Source organism: Diadema setosum, chromosome 21 (genome assembly GCF_964275005.1).
Source record: "Diadema setosum chromosome 21, eeDiaSeto1, whole genome shotgun sequence".
NCBI lineage: Eukaryota > Metazoa > Echinodermata > Echinoidea > Diadematoida > Diadematidae > Diadema > Diadema setosum.
Genome location: NC_092705.1, coordinates 17,682,874 through 17,700,990, shown reverse-complemented (window position 1 = coordinate 17,700,990; position 18,117 = coordinate 17,682,874). Strand labels below are relative to the sequence as shown.

The 18,117-nt window shown below is 39.4% G+C and overlaps 1 protein-coding gene across 1 annotated transcript; it reads left to right on the top strand.

Moving 5' to 3' along the window:
• Positions 1-5,312: 5,312 nt before the first annotated feature.
• On the top strand, positions 5,313-18,117 carry LOC140244366 (uncharacterized). Its single transcript, XM_072324006.1, has 12 exons — positions 5,313-5,648; positions 7,262-7,459; positions 8,478-8,684; positions 9,490-9,731; positions 10,567-10,663; positions 11,542-11,739; positions 12,616-12,775; positions 13,227-13,324; positions 13,733-14,012; positions 14,973-15,074; positions 16,737-16,925; positions 17,780-18,117. The coding sequence occupies exons 1-12, from the start codon at positions 5,313-5,315 to the stop codon at positions 18,115-18,117; spliced, it is 2,445 nt and encodes an 814-aa protein (XP_072180107.1).

Here is an 18,117-nt window from a genome sequence, read left to right as displayed (position 1 = left end):
GTCATTAAAACAAAATTATAGACGCTGATAAAGAAAAAGAAATGTTTTCACTAAAACATAAAAAAAAAAATCACCCACTCTCCAAATAACTAAACTCAAAGAATTTTGACAAACGTCGCAAAAGGCGAATGGACATATTTTCATTTCCCTTGCTATACTAGTATATTGCTTCGGCAGTCTAATCCAAAGTTATTCTTGAGTCCAATCGACAGTGTATACATCTTCGTTACGTGTATGAAATATCACTCATTCACAAAGGATATGGATTTCTTCTCATCTTTTCCTAACTGTGACATCGTGAATTGTTGTAGTCTTCTTATAGAGTGATGACAACACATGGATTTAACCAAACCTTCAAGAATTCTATTTTCTAAAACCTCACTGTACTACTAATACTCCTGTATTGATTCAATCCATTACATTTTGGGAATTACGTGCATCTTCTTCTTTTCCTCATATTATTTTCCTCGTTTTATTTTGTACTCGTAATGACAGTCAATACTAAAGAATTTACGCACATGCATGGTTTATGCTTAAATTGCCCTCTGTGGCACACGCATGCAAACAGTGATTCGGAATTTGGTTGATAAAGGAGGTATAATACCTCCTTTGGTTGATAAAGACTTTCCATCTTCAGGGAAGACCTTGGAATTAACCGTATAGAAGAACTGCATAACTTTTGAACTGATTGTCCGAGTTCTCTCACACTTTCATACTCATATATATTACACTCATCAATATGTTGGGTAAAACTGCCTCTTAAATGTGTTTGTGATGATGCATGCATGCATTTGCAGCAATGTTACACTCGCTGTCACTATGACTTACAATCGCGTTTCCTGTCATTGTGTGTTGTATTACCATGCGATTTTCACCCTTCCCTGAAGAGATATTTTTTTCTTTTTTTTCTTCAAATAGGAGAATCATTTTTGGCTGAGTGTGAGGTGTAGTAGTTCTCTCGATCATCAATAACCTGGCCTGATCGTAGTGGTCATTATTCATGGAAAGTGACTTTCGAATACTGCTGAAAAGAGAAACCTCTCGCGCCTTATAGAGAGAGGGGGAGGATGGAGAGGGAGAGAGAGAGGGAGAGAGAGAGAGAGAGAGAGAGAGAGGGAGAGAGAGAGAGAGAGAGAGAGAGAGGAGAGGAGAGAAAAACATAGAGAAGCGACGAAAATCATTTTGATTATTGTATTATTCTGCTTATCCAAGCGGCTAATGCAGGCCTATTCATGAAAAGAACACAGCCACGACTCTATAGTTCCGTTTCTCGTACGCTGGCTACCAATTGATGTCGTACTCATGATATTGCTTGAACACAGCAGAGGTTCGTTATTAAGTGGGCTTTTTGTATTAATTTGATGCACACCGTGTTGCCGTGTCGTCATGGCAACGTCGTACGCCAAAAGTAACACCATAGAGCTACAACACAATTCACGCTAAATGGAGGAATGGCATGTACACAATGTACTGGGCACAGCAATATAGCAGCTATCATTTTGTGTCACTATACTCTATGGCCCTTTGCCAATCGATGTCTTGCTAAGATGAACTACTTTGTCAGTAAGCTTTCGATTTATGTGATTTCTCTCTTATTGTAATTTACACTATAAAATAATCATATGCGGCGAAGATGGTATTACACTTTTCGTTTTGTTTGATGCGATATGAAGTGTTATGGTTATGAAGATGCACATTATAATAATATCTTCGTGTGTGCATGTGTATATACGTGTGTGAGAGGTTGTATGTGTGTGTGTGTGTGTGTGTGTGTGTGTGTGTGTGTGTGTGTGTGTGCATACTTGTGATGTAGGCATCCTTTGGTATTCACATGTTGTGTATGATTATGTATGATAATTATGTCATTGGTATTGGAAATGCCGTCTTGAGAGATGCACACTTGTGTTTCATTAACCCGAAACAAAGGCTAATAGAATATCTCAGTAAATTTGTAAATGGAACATTTCTTTCATGGGCTAAACAGTGTAAACTATTCACTTGAAAATGTTTTGAACATTTTCTGGCGTGAACTAGACAAAACACCGAAAAGGTTTCAGAACCACTCCCACTGAATCTCTTGATATGAAAAAGCAATAAAAAATCGTTTATTTATTTTTTTTTTTGTGCGTATGTGTTCATTGGCCATCAACTGAAGCTCTCGGCCAGCGACAACGATCCGTTCCGCGTTGTCATGGTTGCGTGTGACACAAAAGATGGAATCGTAACGCTATATATAATTCATATGAGAAAATGTCCAGCTGAATTTTGACGCGTCATGAAATGACATTCTGAGCCAGTTAGTCAGTGTTTGATACGTAGAGTTCCCTTAAAGGGTGTGTACAGTTCTGGTTGAGGTGAGGATTTAGCTTTTAATGTTTTGCGAGATATTCAGAAACCACTCTATGAGATGTCAAAGAGCATGCAGTTCTAAGGGGTATCAAAAGTTTATTCGATGAAAATCGGTTTTGAAATGGCTGAGATATCCAAAAACAAGGTGAAACAAAGAGATCCTAATAAAGTTGTGGCATGTCGCCTTTTATTATTAGCACTTTTTTGGATATCTCAGCCATTTGAAAACCAATTTTCATCAAACTAATGTTGAATCCTTCTTCGAATTACATGCTCTTTCATATTTCATAAGAGGCTTTTCATTGTCTCACTTTAAGAATGTTCAAAACATGAATCCCCACCTCAACCAGTACTATACAGTCCCTTTAAAACATAGCGTTATGTTCCTTATTTCACTTGCAATTGTAACTCGTAAAACATTCGTTTCGCCTGTCTGCAAGGCAAACAAGCAAACAACTACTGTTATTCGTGTACTTTTAGACAGGTGGTAGATGAATATCTTATCACTAAGTTCGAGTTGTTGTGCCCTGGTCTGTCTGTCTTTATTTCTTTCATTTCTTTAAAATTAGGAAGGTCTTCCAGCAGATGTCTCATACTGTCATTACCGCTATCGTCCTGACTATCCCGATTATCCATTATATTGACATCAACATAATAGAAGCTTTGTCATTGTTCTATTTCCAATATCATTACGCCATGTACAAGGCTCTTGTCCGAGTCCAAATGAAATTGTAGCATGTAGCCTATGTATGTTTGATTTATATAAGTAGTACAATAACATGTTGTTGATGATGATGATAATTAGCATGGTAAAGATAATGGTCATCTCTCCTGTTGTTATCATTGTTGTTACTCTTATTGTTTTGTTATTTTCGTTATCCTTGCCATTATTATTATTTTTATCATCATCATTATCATCATCATCGTCATCATCATCATCATCACCATCACCATCACCATTATCATCATTATTATCACCGTCATCAAGGGTACTTTTCATCATCATTTACTCACCTCAATGTTGTCAAATGTCGCCTTAGTCTTGCCTTGGTCTGAACTTCTCGTGAACTCACTCCTAACTGAGAGCGTACATTTTCAGCCAGCCGGATGCCACCGAACTAAGTCTTGTCCGTCTTCGGACGCACCATAGCACATGCAAACTGACGCTCAAGCTTCCCGCTGGCAAATCCTTCCAATTACAGATGGCGGAAAAAGTGGTTACATGGGAAACGACGTTTGCTGAGCATGTCGGGAGGAAGTTATACTGGTCTTTGTCTTTAAAGTTATCCAGCTCTGCTTCCCAACCAAGCCCCCTCTCTTTCTCTCTTTCTCAGCCCTCCTCAAGTCTACAGACAGTAGACAAAGAAAAAGACGTTCATATGAGGAGACTAATGAGAAGTGAGAGAAGACTCGCAACTCCGTGTTGTGTATTTGGACTTTTGGGATGATACTAGCCTTGGTTATTTCTGATCGTTCTGTGTCAACAAACACATATCTGTCAAAGTTCAAGTCTAAGTTAAGCCCGCTGTATTATACGACTCACGACTATACGAATGACAGACTTTGTATATGAAATGAATAAGCGTGTTTGTTCTAAGGGAATTGTGATTTATTTCGGATCCAAAGTCTGTCAGTCGTATAGTGTTGAATCGTATAGTGTGCGGCAGGCTATACCTTCAAGGAATTGGTTGTAATATAATGACTAATAATGACTAGAGGAAAAATCAGAGGAAAATCAGGGAAAATCAGACGGTGACGGTGTTTTTTTTTTTTATTTTGGTAGCAACGACAACACAATACAGCCTCGCAACCGATCGAGTATTTTTTTTTTTAACATTGTAATCATATTCGTATGAAAATGGCCCAGTGAGCATTAAAGGGATGGTATAGTATTGGTTGAAGTGAGGATTCAGCTTGTAACTTTTTGCTAGATACCTCTCAAACCACTCCGTGAAAGAGCATACAATTCTAAGAGGAATTCATGGTTTATTTGATGAAAATTGATTTTGAAATGGCTGAGATATTCAAAAACAAAGTAAAACAAAATGATCCTAATAAAAGGTAGATCCCACCTTTTATCAGGATTGCTTTGTCTTGGATATCTCAGCCATTTCATTTCATAACCAATTTTCGTGAAATAAAAGGTGGGTCCAACCTTTTACCAGCATTGCTTTGTTTTGGATGTCTCAACCATTTATTTTCCTTTTTTCCTTTTCATGAAATAAACCGTAAATTCCTCTTAGAATTATTCCTCTTAGAATTATACACTCTTTCATATTTCATAAGAGGTTTCTTATTATCTCAAGAAATCATCATAAAAAAGTTGGAAACCTGAAGCCCATTCGCAACTGAGACTGTACCATCCTTATAAGATGCATATGCAATTTCCATGCGTTTCCTCGGCAAATGGAAGAGGTATTGATGTCGTCACCTCACCGCTAGTCCATTCGTTTGCATATACAAATATGATTGAGATAATGACAACTACAACCTCTGCCTTAATGTCGTCGTATAGTTATTACAATGCTTCAATAATTTGACGCGACGAAACGATGTGCTGGCACATGCAGAGCAATTATGACAAGTGGCGGTTTACACACTGTAATAATTCAGCTACCATGGTAATAATAATTTACTGACACACAGTACCGATGAATTCCCATGATTAGGGACAACTCTGAATTACTCTTTCTTGTGCTTGTATTTCTTTGCATTTAGGTTTGAGTGTTCCCACTGATCGAGCAGATGACAAACCATCTTGAGGAATCAACTTCTTTCGCTTACTTTACGAACTTTATTACGAACTGGAGAAATACCTAGTCAGCTGGGGAGAATCGCAATCCGAACCAGTCACTGATTAACCGGGAATGCTAGAGAATCTATCGGGACCAGAGCGTCGTCCTGGGTGATAGGGACGTAACGTCGAGAAGCACGTCATAAAAGGTTACTGTATAGAAACAAACATGGGTAGTGGCTCGAGTAAGTCCTCACAGGTAGTGACAGCGAAAGTGAAGGAGGAGGAACCTCCGGAGAAATCCACCGAAGGCACCGCCATCCGCGAGACAGTGGCCTTTAGCAGGAAGGATATTGTAGCCAAGGGTCCCCCACAAGAAACAATTAACGTCCCCAATACACTACACTTCGAAAGTGTGGACGAGAATGAGTATGATGAACCTCGTCATCCTGTGGCTAAACTTGATACGGTCGCCGAGGACGCTGAACTGGATGACGACGGAGAAGACAAGGACAGGAACTCGCTGGCATCGAACGCTGAACTGAGCCTGGAAAACGCTGAGCAGGTATGTATTTTTTTTGGTGGGTCAGTCAGCGTCAAATGTACTGTGCTTTATATTTGCAAGTGATAGATATTGTTTGAAGGTGGAAATATGGAATGTTCTTGGGATGGACTATATGGCAGACATATCATAAACAAAACGAATCAGATTTTGACATAAAACAAGCTCCGCCTCAGAAAGTTCAGCAGGCTCTTCCTGCTTAGCAATGTCAGCTGTATAATAACTTTTTTCCTCTTCTTTTCCAGTCCTCCATTTCTTCTGCTAGCCTTTCATGCATGTAACCAAATAATATGTGAGACTGCATCACAAAACCACTAGAAAGGTCACCATTTTGTGAATTCTTAGCTACAAGGTCGAACTCTGTAAGAGCAGACTCTAAAATCACATATACAAATTGACTTCCCTATAACACATCAAAATAAAGGAAAGAAAGTACAGCCTTAAGAAATATGTTCATTAAGAAAAAGAGACTTTGAAGTGCAGGATCCGTTCGAGTACTTCAGGCTATGCCCTATGCAATGAATGGGACAAAAATGATTAAACTGTGTAACAATTAACCTCTATGAAGCGATTATTACTATCAAGCTAAAAAAAAAATGTATGTTCAATAGATTCATTCTATTTATGGCTAACACCAACTTGCAAAGTATTAGTGTCATCCTCTCCGGTGTAATTAGGTTTGAAAGGAAAGAGTTTGTAAACCATATAATTGTAATATTGACAGACAACACACTGGAAGTAAATTTTATTTTGCTCCCACGACAAAAACACTTGTTAATGTTTGCCGTGTGGATTGTTTATAAATTATGTGGTAGCATGAAGCAAGTTGGTTTCGACGTGTTTTTCTGCCTATACCAGGTAGGCACGTATAGTACAACATATGTAGTCTTTGTCAAGGTAGAAAAAAAAAATTCTAGTTGTCCGCATTGCATGTTAGCTTGCCAATGTTAACAACAAAACAAAATAAGAAAAGGAGCGACACCCGAGCCAAACGCACGCAGATAGAGCGGGTCTTTCACTCCATGCAATATTCATTCCGAGAAAAGTCATCAAAACAAACCAGGCACCAGATGTGAGAGCCTGCAGTTGAACGCAAAATTAGGTTGAGGTCTGTCAATTAACGCGAGGTCTTACTTCCGCCTTAGTTCATTGACTTCCTTTGTCCATAGTTACACTACGTCGAATACGCAGTCGAAGCCCCGTGGCCTGTTACGAGGATGACCACAAGAAAACGTGATCGTGTGAGATCCCCTCTGATAGTTAGTCATTCCTCATTATATAAAAGTCGTGCCGATGTAAATAAGCGCACTTGCTTATGGAAAAGGAGACACATCATGGACATGAATTGTACGCCGTGGAAGATTGTAAACCCGCTACCTAGGTGTTTGAGAAATTGCCGTAAGGGGAAAGTGACTATGAACCAAGTGAGTTCTTCATTATTTAAAGGCAATAATTTGCAGCACGGTGGTTGCAATATCAATAGTATAATTATGTAATTTGGTATGTGTTTTATATACGTGCGAAGTTGATATAACATTGTATTTCATGGGAAAGTCATCACATATTTTGTAAAGCCCTTTCCATTAATCTTCCCTTGTCTCAATCTGTACCTACAGTGTGTTGAGCCGTCGTCAACAATGACGGATGAGGAGCGATTTGCCAGACTCGAGGAGATTCATCGACAAGGGACCTACTCGGAGACCAAGTTCAGCGAGGCCAAGTTTAAGGTCTTCAACGACTACCTCACGTGGGCCACAGAGACGGGTAGCCGTGGGGAGCGAGTCGTAATGCCTGACGAAACCATGAAGATTGAGGTATGACGTCATCATTTCACCATGGTACACACGTAATACAGTTCTTTATTGCCATCAAATACAATGTTTATTTCTACGCGAACATCTGTTATATCACCTTTAAATATGCGGTATTTACGCGTGCGTGTATTTTATGGGCACGCGTATTAATTGATATCGTCCACCTTATTATTCTCGTTGTTTTCAGTCAAATGTGTCCATAATGTAATGACAAAATTGATAATGATTGTATTAATGATTTATTGATATTTACTTGTAATTTAGCATTTTATACATGTGCAGACATTTTTTTTTTCCAAAATTTTGTATTGAGTTTGTAAGCTATGTGTGGTGTTTTTCTCCTTTTTGGGGGACTTACTGTATACTTCTGTATTCAACTTTGTATGTACTGTATTTTGTATTGTTTTTATGCAGGGCCCCTTTGTAAATCAGTTTTGTAACTGAAAGGGCTACCCTGTGAAAATAAAACGGAATAAATAAATAGATAAATAAATGATAATATTGATATTTATCATTATGATAATTGTAATGGGCATAACTATGATAGCAATACTGATGATAATAACAATAATAGTATCACGAATAATTGTTAGTTGTGAGGTTTAAATTGCAAGGCTCTTGGGTTAAATTATCGTCTTCTCTGAAATGAAATGCTGACGCACCGGAATATGTAATAACCTAACGGATAATTAGAAGTGAAACAGAATTATCGGAAGAGTGTGTGTTGTCTATACTTTTGTTGTGGCAGGAACTACACTCCAGATAGTACTACCATAATAGATACTCCCTTACTTTAACAATTACTGGAGGAACATGGGAGAAAATTCACAATGACTGCAAATGTATCACTAAATCCTGCCTGTTAAGATTATCAGTTTAACGGTTTGGACTTTTATTGCTACAGCGGAAGAAAAGTCAGAATTCTTTTTAAAAGATATAATTAGATAAGTAAAACTATCGCTGTAGTTTAGAGGATCAGTTGTTGGAAGTACACTTTTTATGTCTATTCATGAACCAGCAAAAGCGAGAACTCCGTGAGACAATGAAGAAACTCCACGAGGCCGACTCGTACACAGGCAACGAGGAACTCCACTGTCTTCTCGTCCTCTGCAAATTGAGTGACGTTAGACAAGCCGACTACGTCGAGCTGGTCACTGAGCTCGGCTTCGCCAGGCTCTTCCTGCAGATCTGGGAGAAGCTGCACGAAGATGACGTAAATGATCTGGTGAGTGACTCGTTGAAGGCACACTCTTCCTTTCTCCGCCTTAAGCCCGACTGTGTAAAAGAAAACAAAAAACAACACATTATTTCTTGCGTGTATGTGCGTGTGCTGCGTTTCTTCACACCCTAGAAATCGGAGACATTGTTTCACAAATGTGTAGTTGGGGATCTCTTGTACAAAGAATTTTTGGATGATGTTGTTGTTACTTATTCATTATTATTAATTATTGTTATTATCAATATTATTATTATTATTTTTTTTTTATCTATTTATTTTTTTTTTACAAAAGCTTCTCATATCCTTAACGTACTGGATCTAATTACGATGAAAAGAATGATAATGTCTGCAGAATGTCGAAATCAAGTTTAAAGAAAGAATCGTATCCTTCTATAATCTCTATAATATATGATCGACATCAAAATTTTAAAGCATAGCAAGTGTTTCCTTTTCATGATTAAAAACAGAATAGCTCTTTTTAACGCTCAAAGTTGGGGGATCAAGATGACATGTGACATTACAACGATAACGTCCTGTCAGATGCCGTTTCTGACATACAATAGTTAAAAGTAAAAATTGTCTTCCTCTGTCTGTCTGTGGCTGCATATTTTTCACTGCCCCAACTCCCTCTCTTTCTCTCAAGCCCTCTCTCTCTCTCTCTCTTTGTATCTCGTAATTGACGCTGGTGCAATGTTTTCAGCGTTAAAGGTTAGTTCTTGTCATTGTTCGCCATAGCCAGCATTATCGGGTAGGCCAGTAATCACTATGTTTTTAAAGTAATTTCTCTCTCTGTCTCTCCTCAAATTGTCAGATCGAGAACCCAGCTTCGTACCTCGCCATCAACCTGCTGCTGGATGCCACACAGGGCTTTACAGTAGCCGATGACCAGCTCTGCCAGCAGATCGGCGAGCTGTGTGTGCCTGCTCTCCTTGCCGTTCTCCACGACCGTTTCTACTCCGTGGACGCTCTCAATATGGATAGCAAGAAGCTGCGATGGATGTCGAGGAGAGAGTTCCTCAAGCGTGTTCTCACAGTGCTCTACCACTGCATCAGGTACGTTACGGACAGCGTCCTTTACCCTTACCCATCCTTTCATACTTTTCACCCCTTTCTCGTCACCCCTCATCTCTCACTCTTCACCCCTCTCTCTCATACCTCTTCACTCTTCACCCCTCTCCCCTCATCTCTCACTCTTCACCCCTCTCTCTCATACCTCTTCACTCTTCACCCCTCTCCCCTCACCCGTCATCTCTCACTCTTCACCCCTCTCCCCTCATCTCTCACTCTTCACCCCTCTCTCTCATACCTCTTCACTCTTCACCCCTCTCCCCTCACCCCTCATCTCTCACTCTTCACCCCTCTCTCTCATACCTCTTCACTCTTCACCCCTCTCCCCTCACCCTTCATCTCTCATTCCTTACTCGTCACTCTTTCTTTCATTTCTTTTCCGTTTATCATTGCAAGTAATTATTCTTCTTCAAATTCATGAAATTCTTCGATCGAAATGTTTTCATTGCAACTGATTGACAAATTGCCCTACATCCACGTAAATGTACGTCGATGTCGGACAATTTGTCAATCAGTTGCAATTGTTCTTCTGTTGAGTATCACATCTGTTAGTTTCGTTTATCATCCATCAATTTCCTATTCAGTCTGTGTGTCCGTTTGTATCGATAATATATATTGCAAACGTATCTGTGTAAATGTGTATGTTTGAGTAATCATTAATCAGTTCTCTAATTGATGCACGCAGACACTCATACACAGTATTGATCTCATCAGTAATGATGATCTCATGCACAAGAGGTGATCATTAGTTCATGCAATATTCTGTTTTGATATCAGCGGAAAGAAATATGAACGAAATTATTGTTTCTACCACTGTTAGGCATCACATGGACAACAAGTCGATTTTCCGAGAGAACCACGCCACCATGGTCCTCAAGCCATACCTTAAGTGCCGCTTTCTTATCCTGCGGGTCAAGGTAAGCTTGCGAACTCTCGTCAACACACGTATTTGTTTGATCACTTGTTACTGTGTATGTGTGTGTGTGTGTGTGTGTCATAATTCTAGGAAGGTGTTCCACTATATCAATTTTACTATTGTCAACTTCAAAATCCATAAATGACATTTTACATCTGTAGTTTGACAATTCTCGTCTAAACGCAAGAGGTGAGGCCAATAATGAAATTGTGGCCATTTTTATAGATATAAATCAACTTTAGAGTGATGTCAGTCTACGCCATTTTTTAGTATGATTATTACCTCCCCAAAGGAAGGAAGTTATGTCTTCATCGGCGTTGGTTTGTTTGTATGTTTGCAAAAATAACTCAAAAAATTGTGATCGGACTTGAATGAAACTTGCAGGAAAAGTCGATAACGACACAATGAACAGATGATTAAATTGCGGTAGTGATCCAGGAAATTTGCATGCATTTTTGAAGGATTTTTTTTTTAACCTTTTGGCATATAGGTTCAATGAACTTGGGGATTCAAGCTGGGCGTACTTTAGGTTTGCATTCGTACCATAAAACGTGTACTCTGCTTGAGCGAGCGAGGCGCCGCGCAGTTGGAAGCTGACGACGTAAACAAAGGTTTCTATCATTGTCTGTAATGGGGGAATTGCATGCGTGTAGGGTGGAAATGAGTCGCTGTCTTGGAGGAGGTCTGCGCTCTCCGAGTGCTTGTGTAGTTGCATTTTTTAATTCAATTTCAGCCAGTTAAACGATTTATTACGCTTTCATTTACGACTAGTTCATTACATCTAAGGAGCATAATGTTTACTTTTTCTCTCTTTTAAGTAGTGAGGAGATGAGGAGGGGTGTTAACGTATTTGTTTTCTGTCTATTTTCATTTTCCAAGGCTATTTTCATTTTAGCCTTCATTGTGACAGAGGATGAGAACGCGCACCTCAACACAACCAACACTAACATCGACTTCATCGTGAAGATCCTGAGCAAGGCCCTGAACGAACCAAATCACTACTCGGCACACTACAATTTCTCCTCCATCCAGGTTGCCGATGCTATGAAGTATCTTGCCGCCAACGACGACAACAAGGTAAATTACTATAGTAAATCAAAAGCAATGATGCTCGTACCAATACAGATGATACTATCACTCCCAGTGATGGTGATAATGATGATGATGACGATGACAGTTATAATGATATAATGATAATTACAATAATAACAATAATGAAGATAATGATGATGACACTTATCATCGTAATCATCATCATTTAATTACCAACAACACTGATGGTTATAATAAAAATGATACTTGCAATATGATCAGTGGATTCTATAATCATCGATGGTGAGACTGCTGCTGCTGCTGCTGCTGCTACTACTACTGCTGTTACTATCACAACTACTACTACTACGACGACGACTACTACTGCTACTACTACTACTACTACTACTACTACTACTACTACTACTACCATCACAACCACTACTAGTACTGTTGCTACTACTATTTCAAGACGTTCAGTCGAAATGAAATATCATTAGATAAGATTGTGGTATAGAAACAGGTGAGTGGTCTCTTTTTTCCCCGAACATAATTATTCTGGTGTCAAAGTTCATGATAGGTTTGAGATGGAGACCGAAGGTGAAGTTAATAATTGAATGAAAGGAACAACAATGAGAGTAACGTAGATAAAGAATGCAAACAAATAACTTCAGATAAACACAAAGGGGCAGAGAGTAGTTTAGTATTCGGAGGTGGATTTCGAAAGAGGAGAAGTGAATGTTTTACGAAATGGAAGGGAAATACGGGTAAATGTAGAGAGGGGTAGAACTAAGCACTTTGTAATGTATGATATCCCGTTAACGCGATGAAAGGTCACTGAAGATGCTACCAACTACATAATGTTAATGTGTCTCATTACATACCAAACCAGGCTCGCTCCTCAATCCTTTTTCCATCCAGGTAAAATTCATTACTGCCGGCGCTCTTTCACGCATCGTTTCAATGATGTCCGACGAAAACCCCCTCGAGGAACAGCGAAGCGCGATAGAGGTGCTATGGATACTTTCATTCCACCCGTCTAACCAAAGTGCAATTCTGAAGGAGGAAGGTTGCCTTCAAAGTGAGACCCTTTCCATTTATTCCCTATTGTTGCAATCGTGTAGGAGAAGCACGGTATAATAATCTTCGCCATAACCTGGTAAGGCCAGACAGTAAAACTTAGAAAACAAGAGTACAGGAAAAAAAAGAAGAAATTTTGATAACGTAATGTTTGCATTTCAGTTATCCCCCGTCAAAATTTCAAAGTCTAGGAATGTTTTGAATGAGAATATATATATATATATATATATATATATATATATATATACATATATTATATATGTTCAAGAAAATTAATGATGTGAGGAAGAAAAAAAAAGATAATCACATGGAACGTATACATTTTAACTTCGAATACCTCAGTGAATGATTTGACTGTAACGTTGTTGGAATGAACTGAAAAAAGAAATAGACGAATGTATACACGTGTCTTACAAATCATAGCAAGAATGTTCACTATGAATTATTTTCAGTGGTGAGGAAGTGCAAGACTCATGCGGCACTGTCACGTCCGTGCGAAGCCATTCTCTGGAACGTTGGGGAAGAGACGCACGCAACGCTTACGAAAAAGGTAGGCCGAGTTACATACAAACTAGTACACAAAGGAGCGGATCATTATCTTTATGTAGGTCGACTTTGAATTTTTGAACATAATTTAGTCGGAAAACGAATGATTACACTCACCACATTAACACAAAAATGATGAGCACAAATACATCACTCAGAGGCCATGGACATGCCACATCAAATTCTAAAGCAGAATTATTACGTGAAAACGGAACATGATGCTGCAATGCAGAAAACACTGTTTGCGAACTTATCCTGAGCAAAATATAGTTGCTCATTCTGATTGTTAGGACCGCCGATGCTTTAGAAGAATAAGAAATGGTAACACAACAGGTCAAACAAAACAGGAAACAAGCAGTTATTGACTCTAACCCTAGTTCTCTCATTTTTACATGATTTTCTACCGCTACAGTCAAAAGACCCCTCTCGGAAGTTTAAGCTGGACGCAAAGGAGGGTAACTCGGCAGCGGGCGATGAGGGTAATTCTAGCAGCAAGCAGTCTCCCGAACACTCTGTCGAACACGATAACGAGGTCGGGGACGTCTTCTACAATGACGACGACGATGAAGAGGAAGTCAGTACTAATCATGTGATGCTTAGCTACCAGTGGGACGTTCAAAAACAGATACTGAAAGTGAAAGAGCTGCTTCAAGCAGATGGATACAAAGTCTGGATGGATGTCGATCAAATGGGTGAGTACGTTCCCCTCAAGAGGGCGCTATTAGCTTTGAAATTTTACTACATACTCACGGAGTCAACAATAGGGAGCTTTAGATTTTAGACGCGCGGACGTTCAGAGGGAAAAAAAAATGTTCTGAGCGTGCGCAGAAGCGTGCGTCAACTTGACCCGCGCTTCTGCGCACGCTCAGAACATGTTTGTTTTTTTTTTGTTTTTTTTTTTCCTTTGAACGTCCGCGCGTCTAAAATCTAAAGCTCCCTAATATTAGCCTTTCTCTTCAGCGTTGTTCCATATGCCATTAGTGGAATTTTGTCAATATCAGCGTATTTGCTTTAACAAGTTTGTTTTATGTTAGAATGACACAAGATATGACAACAACAACAAACAGCAAAGTTTTGCAATGTTGCTCGTACATGTCATCCGGGCAATTACCCCCCGAGGGCAATTACCCCCCCCCCCCCCCTTCCCCGGCTAAATACTGGTTAGTGGTAAGGTTAGAGTAAAGGTTAGGTTTAGGGTTAGCAGGAGTTTGGGTTAGGGTTAGGATTAGGTTCAGGATGAGGATTAGGACTAGGATAAGGGCCAGGGGAAGGGTCCGGGGTAATTGCCCAGGGGGTAATTGCCCTAGACCTGTCATAGTGGTATTTGGAGTTTCCCTAGTTTGGGAACCAGTGGAATGATGGCCACTGTTCATGTATTTTAGGTAGACGAGTGCTATGCATCTTCTTTTCATGTCAACAGAAATGTTGCTGTCACGTCTGTTCGTCCCTCAGTCTTCCATCATCTCTCAGTCTTCATTTCTCAGATAGCACTGGTATCTCTAATCTGTCCTTCGGAAACAATTAGATTCACGCAATAAACCATGAGAGAGCTAACCTCATTTCAAGCTTGCACCAACAGCCTCATGACACACCACTTTACAAGTTTATAGCTTCCATGTGTTCTCAACGTGCTCTGCCTTGCCTTCCCGCAGGCGGCTCTACCCTGGAGGCGATGGCGTCTGCCGTGGAGAATGCTGCGGTGGTCCTCATCTGTTTCTCAGAGAAGTACAAGAATAGCCCGGCCTGCAGAACAGGTAGGTTGAAGTGATGACCATGGTGTTTTCTTGATTTGTATAGCATAGTGTTCAGAAGATGTGTTATTGATATGCGTCACTTAAGAAGAGCTTCAAAGAATTTATCACTTATATCGTATAATTGCCTATGTTAATGTGAATGTTATAGATATTTATATCATTGACAATACGCAATACACAAACACTTAATTCTCTTTGTGCTACACATTACCAGGAATATAGGATGATAAATATGACATAATTAATTAATTCTTATATTCTCATAGATTCCTGACATGTAACTTTTTTTTTATTCATGTTTGATTTCATTCAAATCATCAAATACAGCAAAAATACATGTTTTTTCATAATCTGTGTAACTTACATAGGATCTAATTTCTACACAAAGCAATAGGCTCCTTTACTGACTTTCAAATACAATAGGTTATTACGATTAGTATATAAATTGCAATATCTGCACTCTGTAAATTTTATGATTTTAAGGAAACTTATTAAAAAAAAAGAAAAAAAACTTGAAGCTACCCTCTGGATAACTACCTCGAGGGTAGTAACCTCTAGGATAACAACCCCTGGATTATTTCCTAGGGCAAGTTGCAGGACAATGACCTGCAGGACGAGTATCTCCAAGACAACTACCCTGGGATAAATACTAAGACAATTTCCACCAAGACAACTAAGTCCTAGAACACCTATGCCCGCTCCCAGATCAATTACTCCCAGGACAATTACTCTAAAGCAACTACTCTTTGAAGGAAAATTTCCCCCAGGATAATCACCCCAAGGTAACTGTCCTAAAGGGGTAGTTGTTTGGGGGTAGTTATTTTCAAGCATAAAAATCTCTGGGTGCTTGTGCTAATTTGTCCGGGAGCTGTTTTCCTGGGAGTTGCCGTACTTTCTTCTTCTTCTTTTTTTGTCTCGCCTGTGCAGCGGAAGCGAGACATAGGTGACCTTTTTTCCGTCGTCGTCAGCGTCGATGTCAGCGGCGGCAGTGTCAACAATAACTTTTTAAAGCTCACAGACACATACACACATATATACACACACACACGCACACAGCCAACACAACGTTTCTCAGTGTGCATGTTTCTCAGCAGGCTACTAGTCCTTAATGAAAAAAAGTCAAGGCAATTAAAACGACTGAAAAAAAAAACAAACTGCATGCCCGTCTTGGTTACACAAAATGAATCTCGGCAGGTTAATAGATCAAATGAGACCTAGTTGCTCGATGTTGCGACAAAAAACGTGGATGCGGAACTAATTTAATATATTTGAATCTCTTTTTATTCGTGAGAAACGCGCATTTGAAAGACCGCGCGAGTAGTTCCCGGTTGAAATACCCTTCAAACAGACGCAATTTACCTCTTTTAAATTGTAGCAGTCCAATGAATAGAATTATGATCTACAAAACAAACATTAAATGTGTTAGCAGAAAACTACACACACCCATTCTTACATTCATGCATCATGAACATTGATTCATTTCTGATAATGTATTGCAGCTGGCTATGATATGAATGAACTTTAATCTTCTTCTTTTTTTAAGCAATATCATGTTATTTTCCAGTTTTTGTCCACGACGTAAAAGTCTCAAAACCGAGTGAAATGAAAATTTATTGTCTTTCCTCTTTAATGCCATGCGAACTTTTCTTCCCCAAAACGCAGAGGCCGAGTACACGTTCAAACTGAACAAACCCATCGTCCCGCTCAAAATGCAGACGGACTACGAGGCAGACGGCTGGCTGGGCATCATGCTAGGTACCAAATACTACATTGCCATGGCAACCATGGACGAGGTTGTCGACAACGTCGACAGGCTCAAGCGAGAACTGGCTAATCGAGGTCGTCTTCCTTCCACCTCCATCCCTCGTCATCTATCCGTCACTGGAGGTGAGAATTTAAAGACCCTTAATGGTTAGCTTCACCTGTTAATAAGCTTTAAGTTCATGCTATGATGTGTCTCCATATCACTTAAAAAGATTTCAGTATTCCCCACCCTCTTTGTCGTTTACAATGGATTTATCGTTCAAATCAACATTTTTGCGCATTCATATTCCTATATATACTAATCAAATCTGAATTTGTGTCATTCGAATTTGCCCTGGTCACTCGATTTGCGCAATACCGCTATTCCAGAGTTCAAATACTTATTTTTATATTTTATTTCATTTATTCATTGTTATTATTATTATTATCTTTTTTTTTTTTTTTGGGGGGGGCATTCAGTTTGCGCACATTCAGCATTCAAAATCGTAAATCACTTTGAACAAATTCTGTTTATGATCTTTATTCTGTATTTTCGTTGATTGCTTATGAATTCTGTGGGCATGTGAACAAACCTGATCTCTTCATTGAGTAATGTCTACTAAAATTTACAAAGTTTCAGTCTTTTTAGTATGGATTTCATTTTCATCCTTATCTTAAGTTGGGGAAAGCATCAGTTTTGATCAGCGCCAAGTCTTTTAATTGATAGATCAGTAATTCCAGAGATATGGAGAGGTCCTGCTTTGACTCGAATGCAACATTCTTATTAAGTGACGTAGCAACCCTCAATGTTGAATTTGTCAACACCCTCTTCTAATAACGGCAGGTGCATTTCGCAAACCAATATAGACATATTTAGATAATGAAGTCAGAGTTACAATGCAAATAATATATGAATGGATCAAATAGGCCTACACTGTAGAGAGTTGTGATATCAAGCATCCCAACCTCCATGAGTTTTCGTCTTCATTCTCTTTCAGAAAGTAACCTCGCGGTGAAAATCAGGCGCAACGATTCGAAGCGGTTGTCCAAGCGGGAAGCAGTCAGTGCGAAGAATGCGGCAAACTGGACAAACGATGACGTAAATGCATGGTTGACGAGGAACAGTCTAACGGAGTTGAAAAATCGCCTAGAGGGTTATGACGGCGAGGGGATTCTTGGACTGAAGACCATCGCATCCGACGCGCCGGAGTTCTTTTACAAGGAGGTGAAAAACGAGCTGGGCTTGAAGTCTCTGAGGGAGATTATCCGCTTCAAGCAAGCTCTGGACGACATTTTGTGA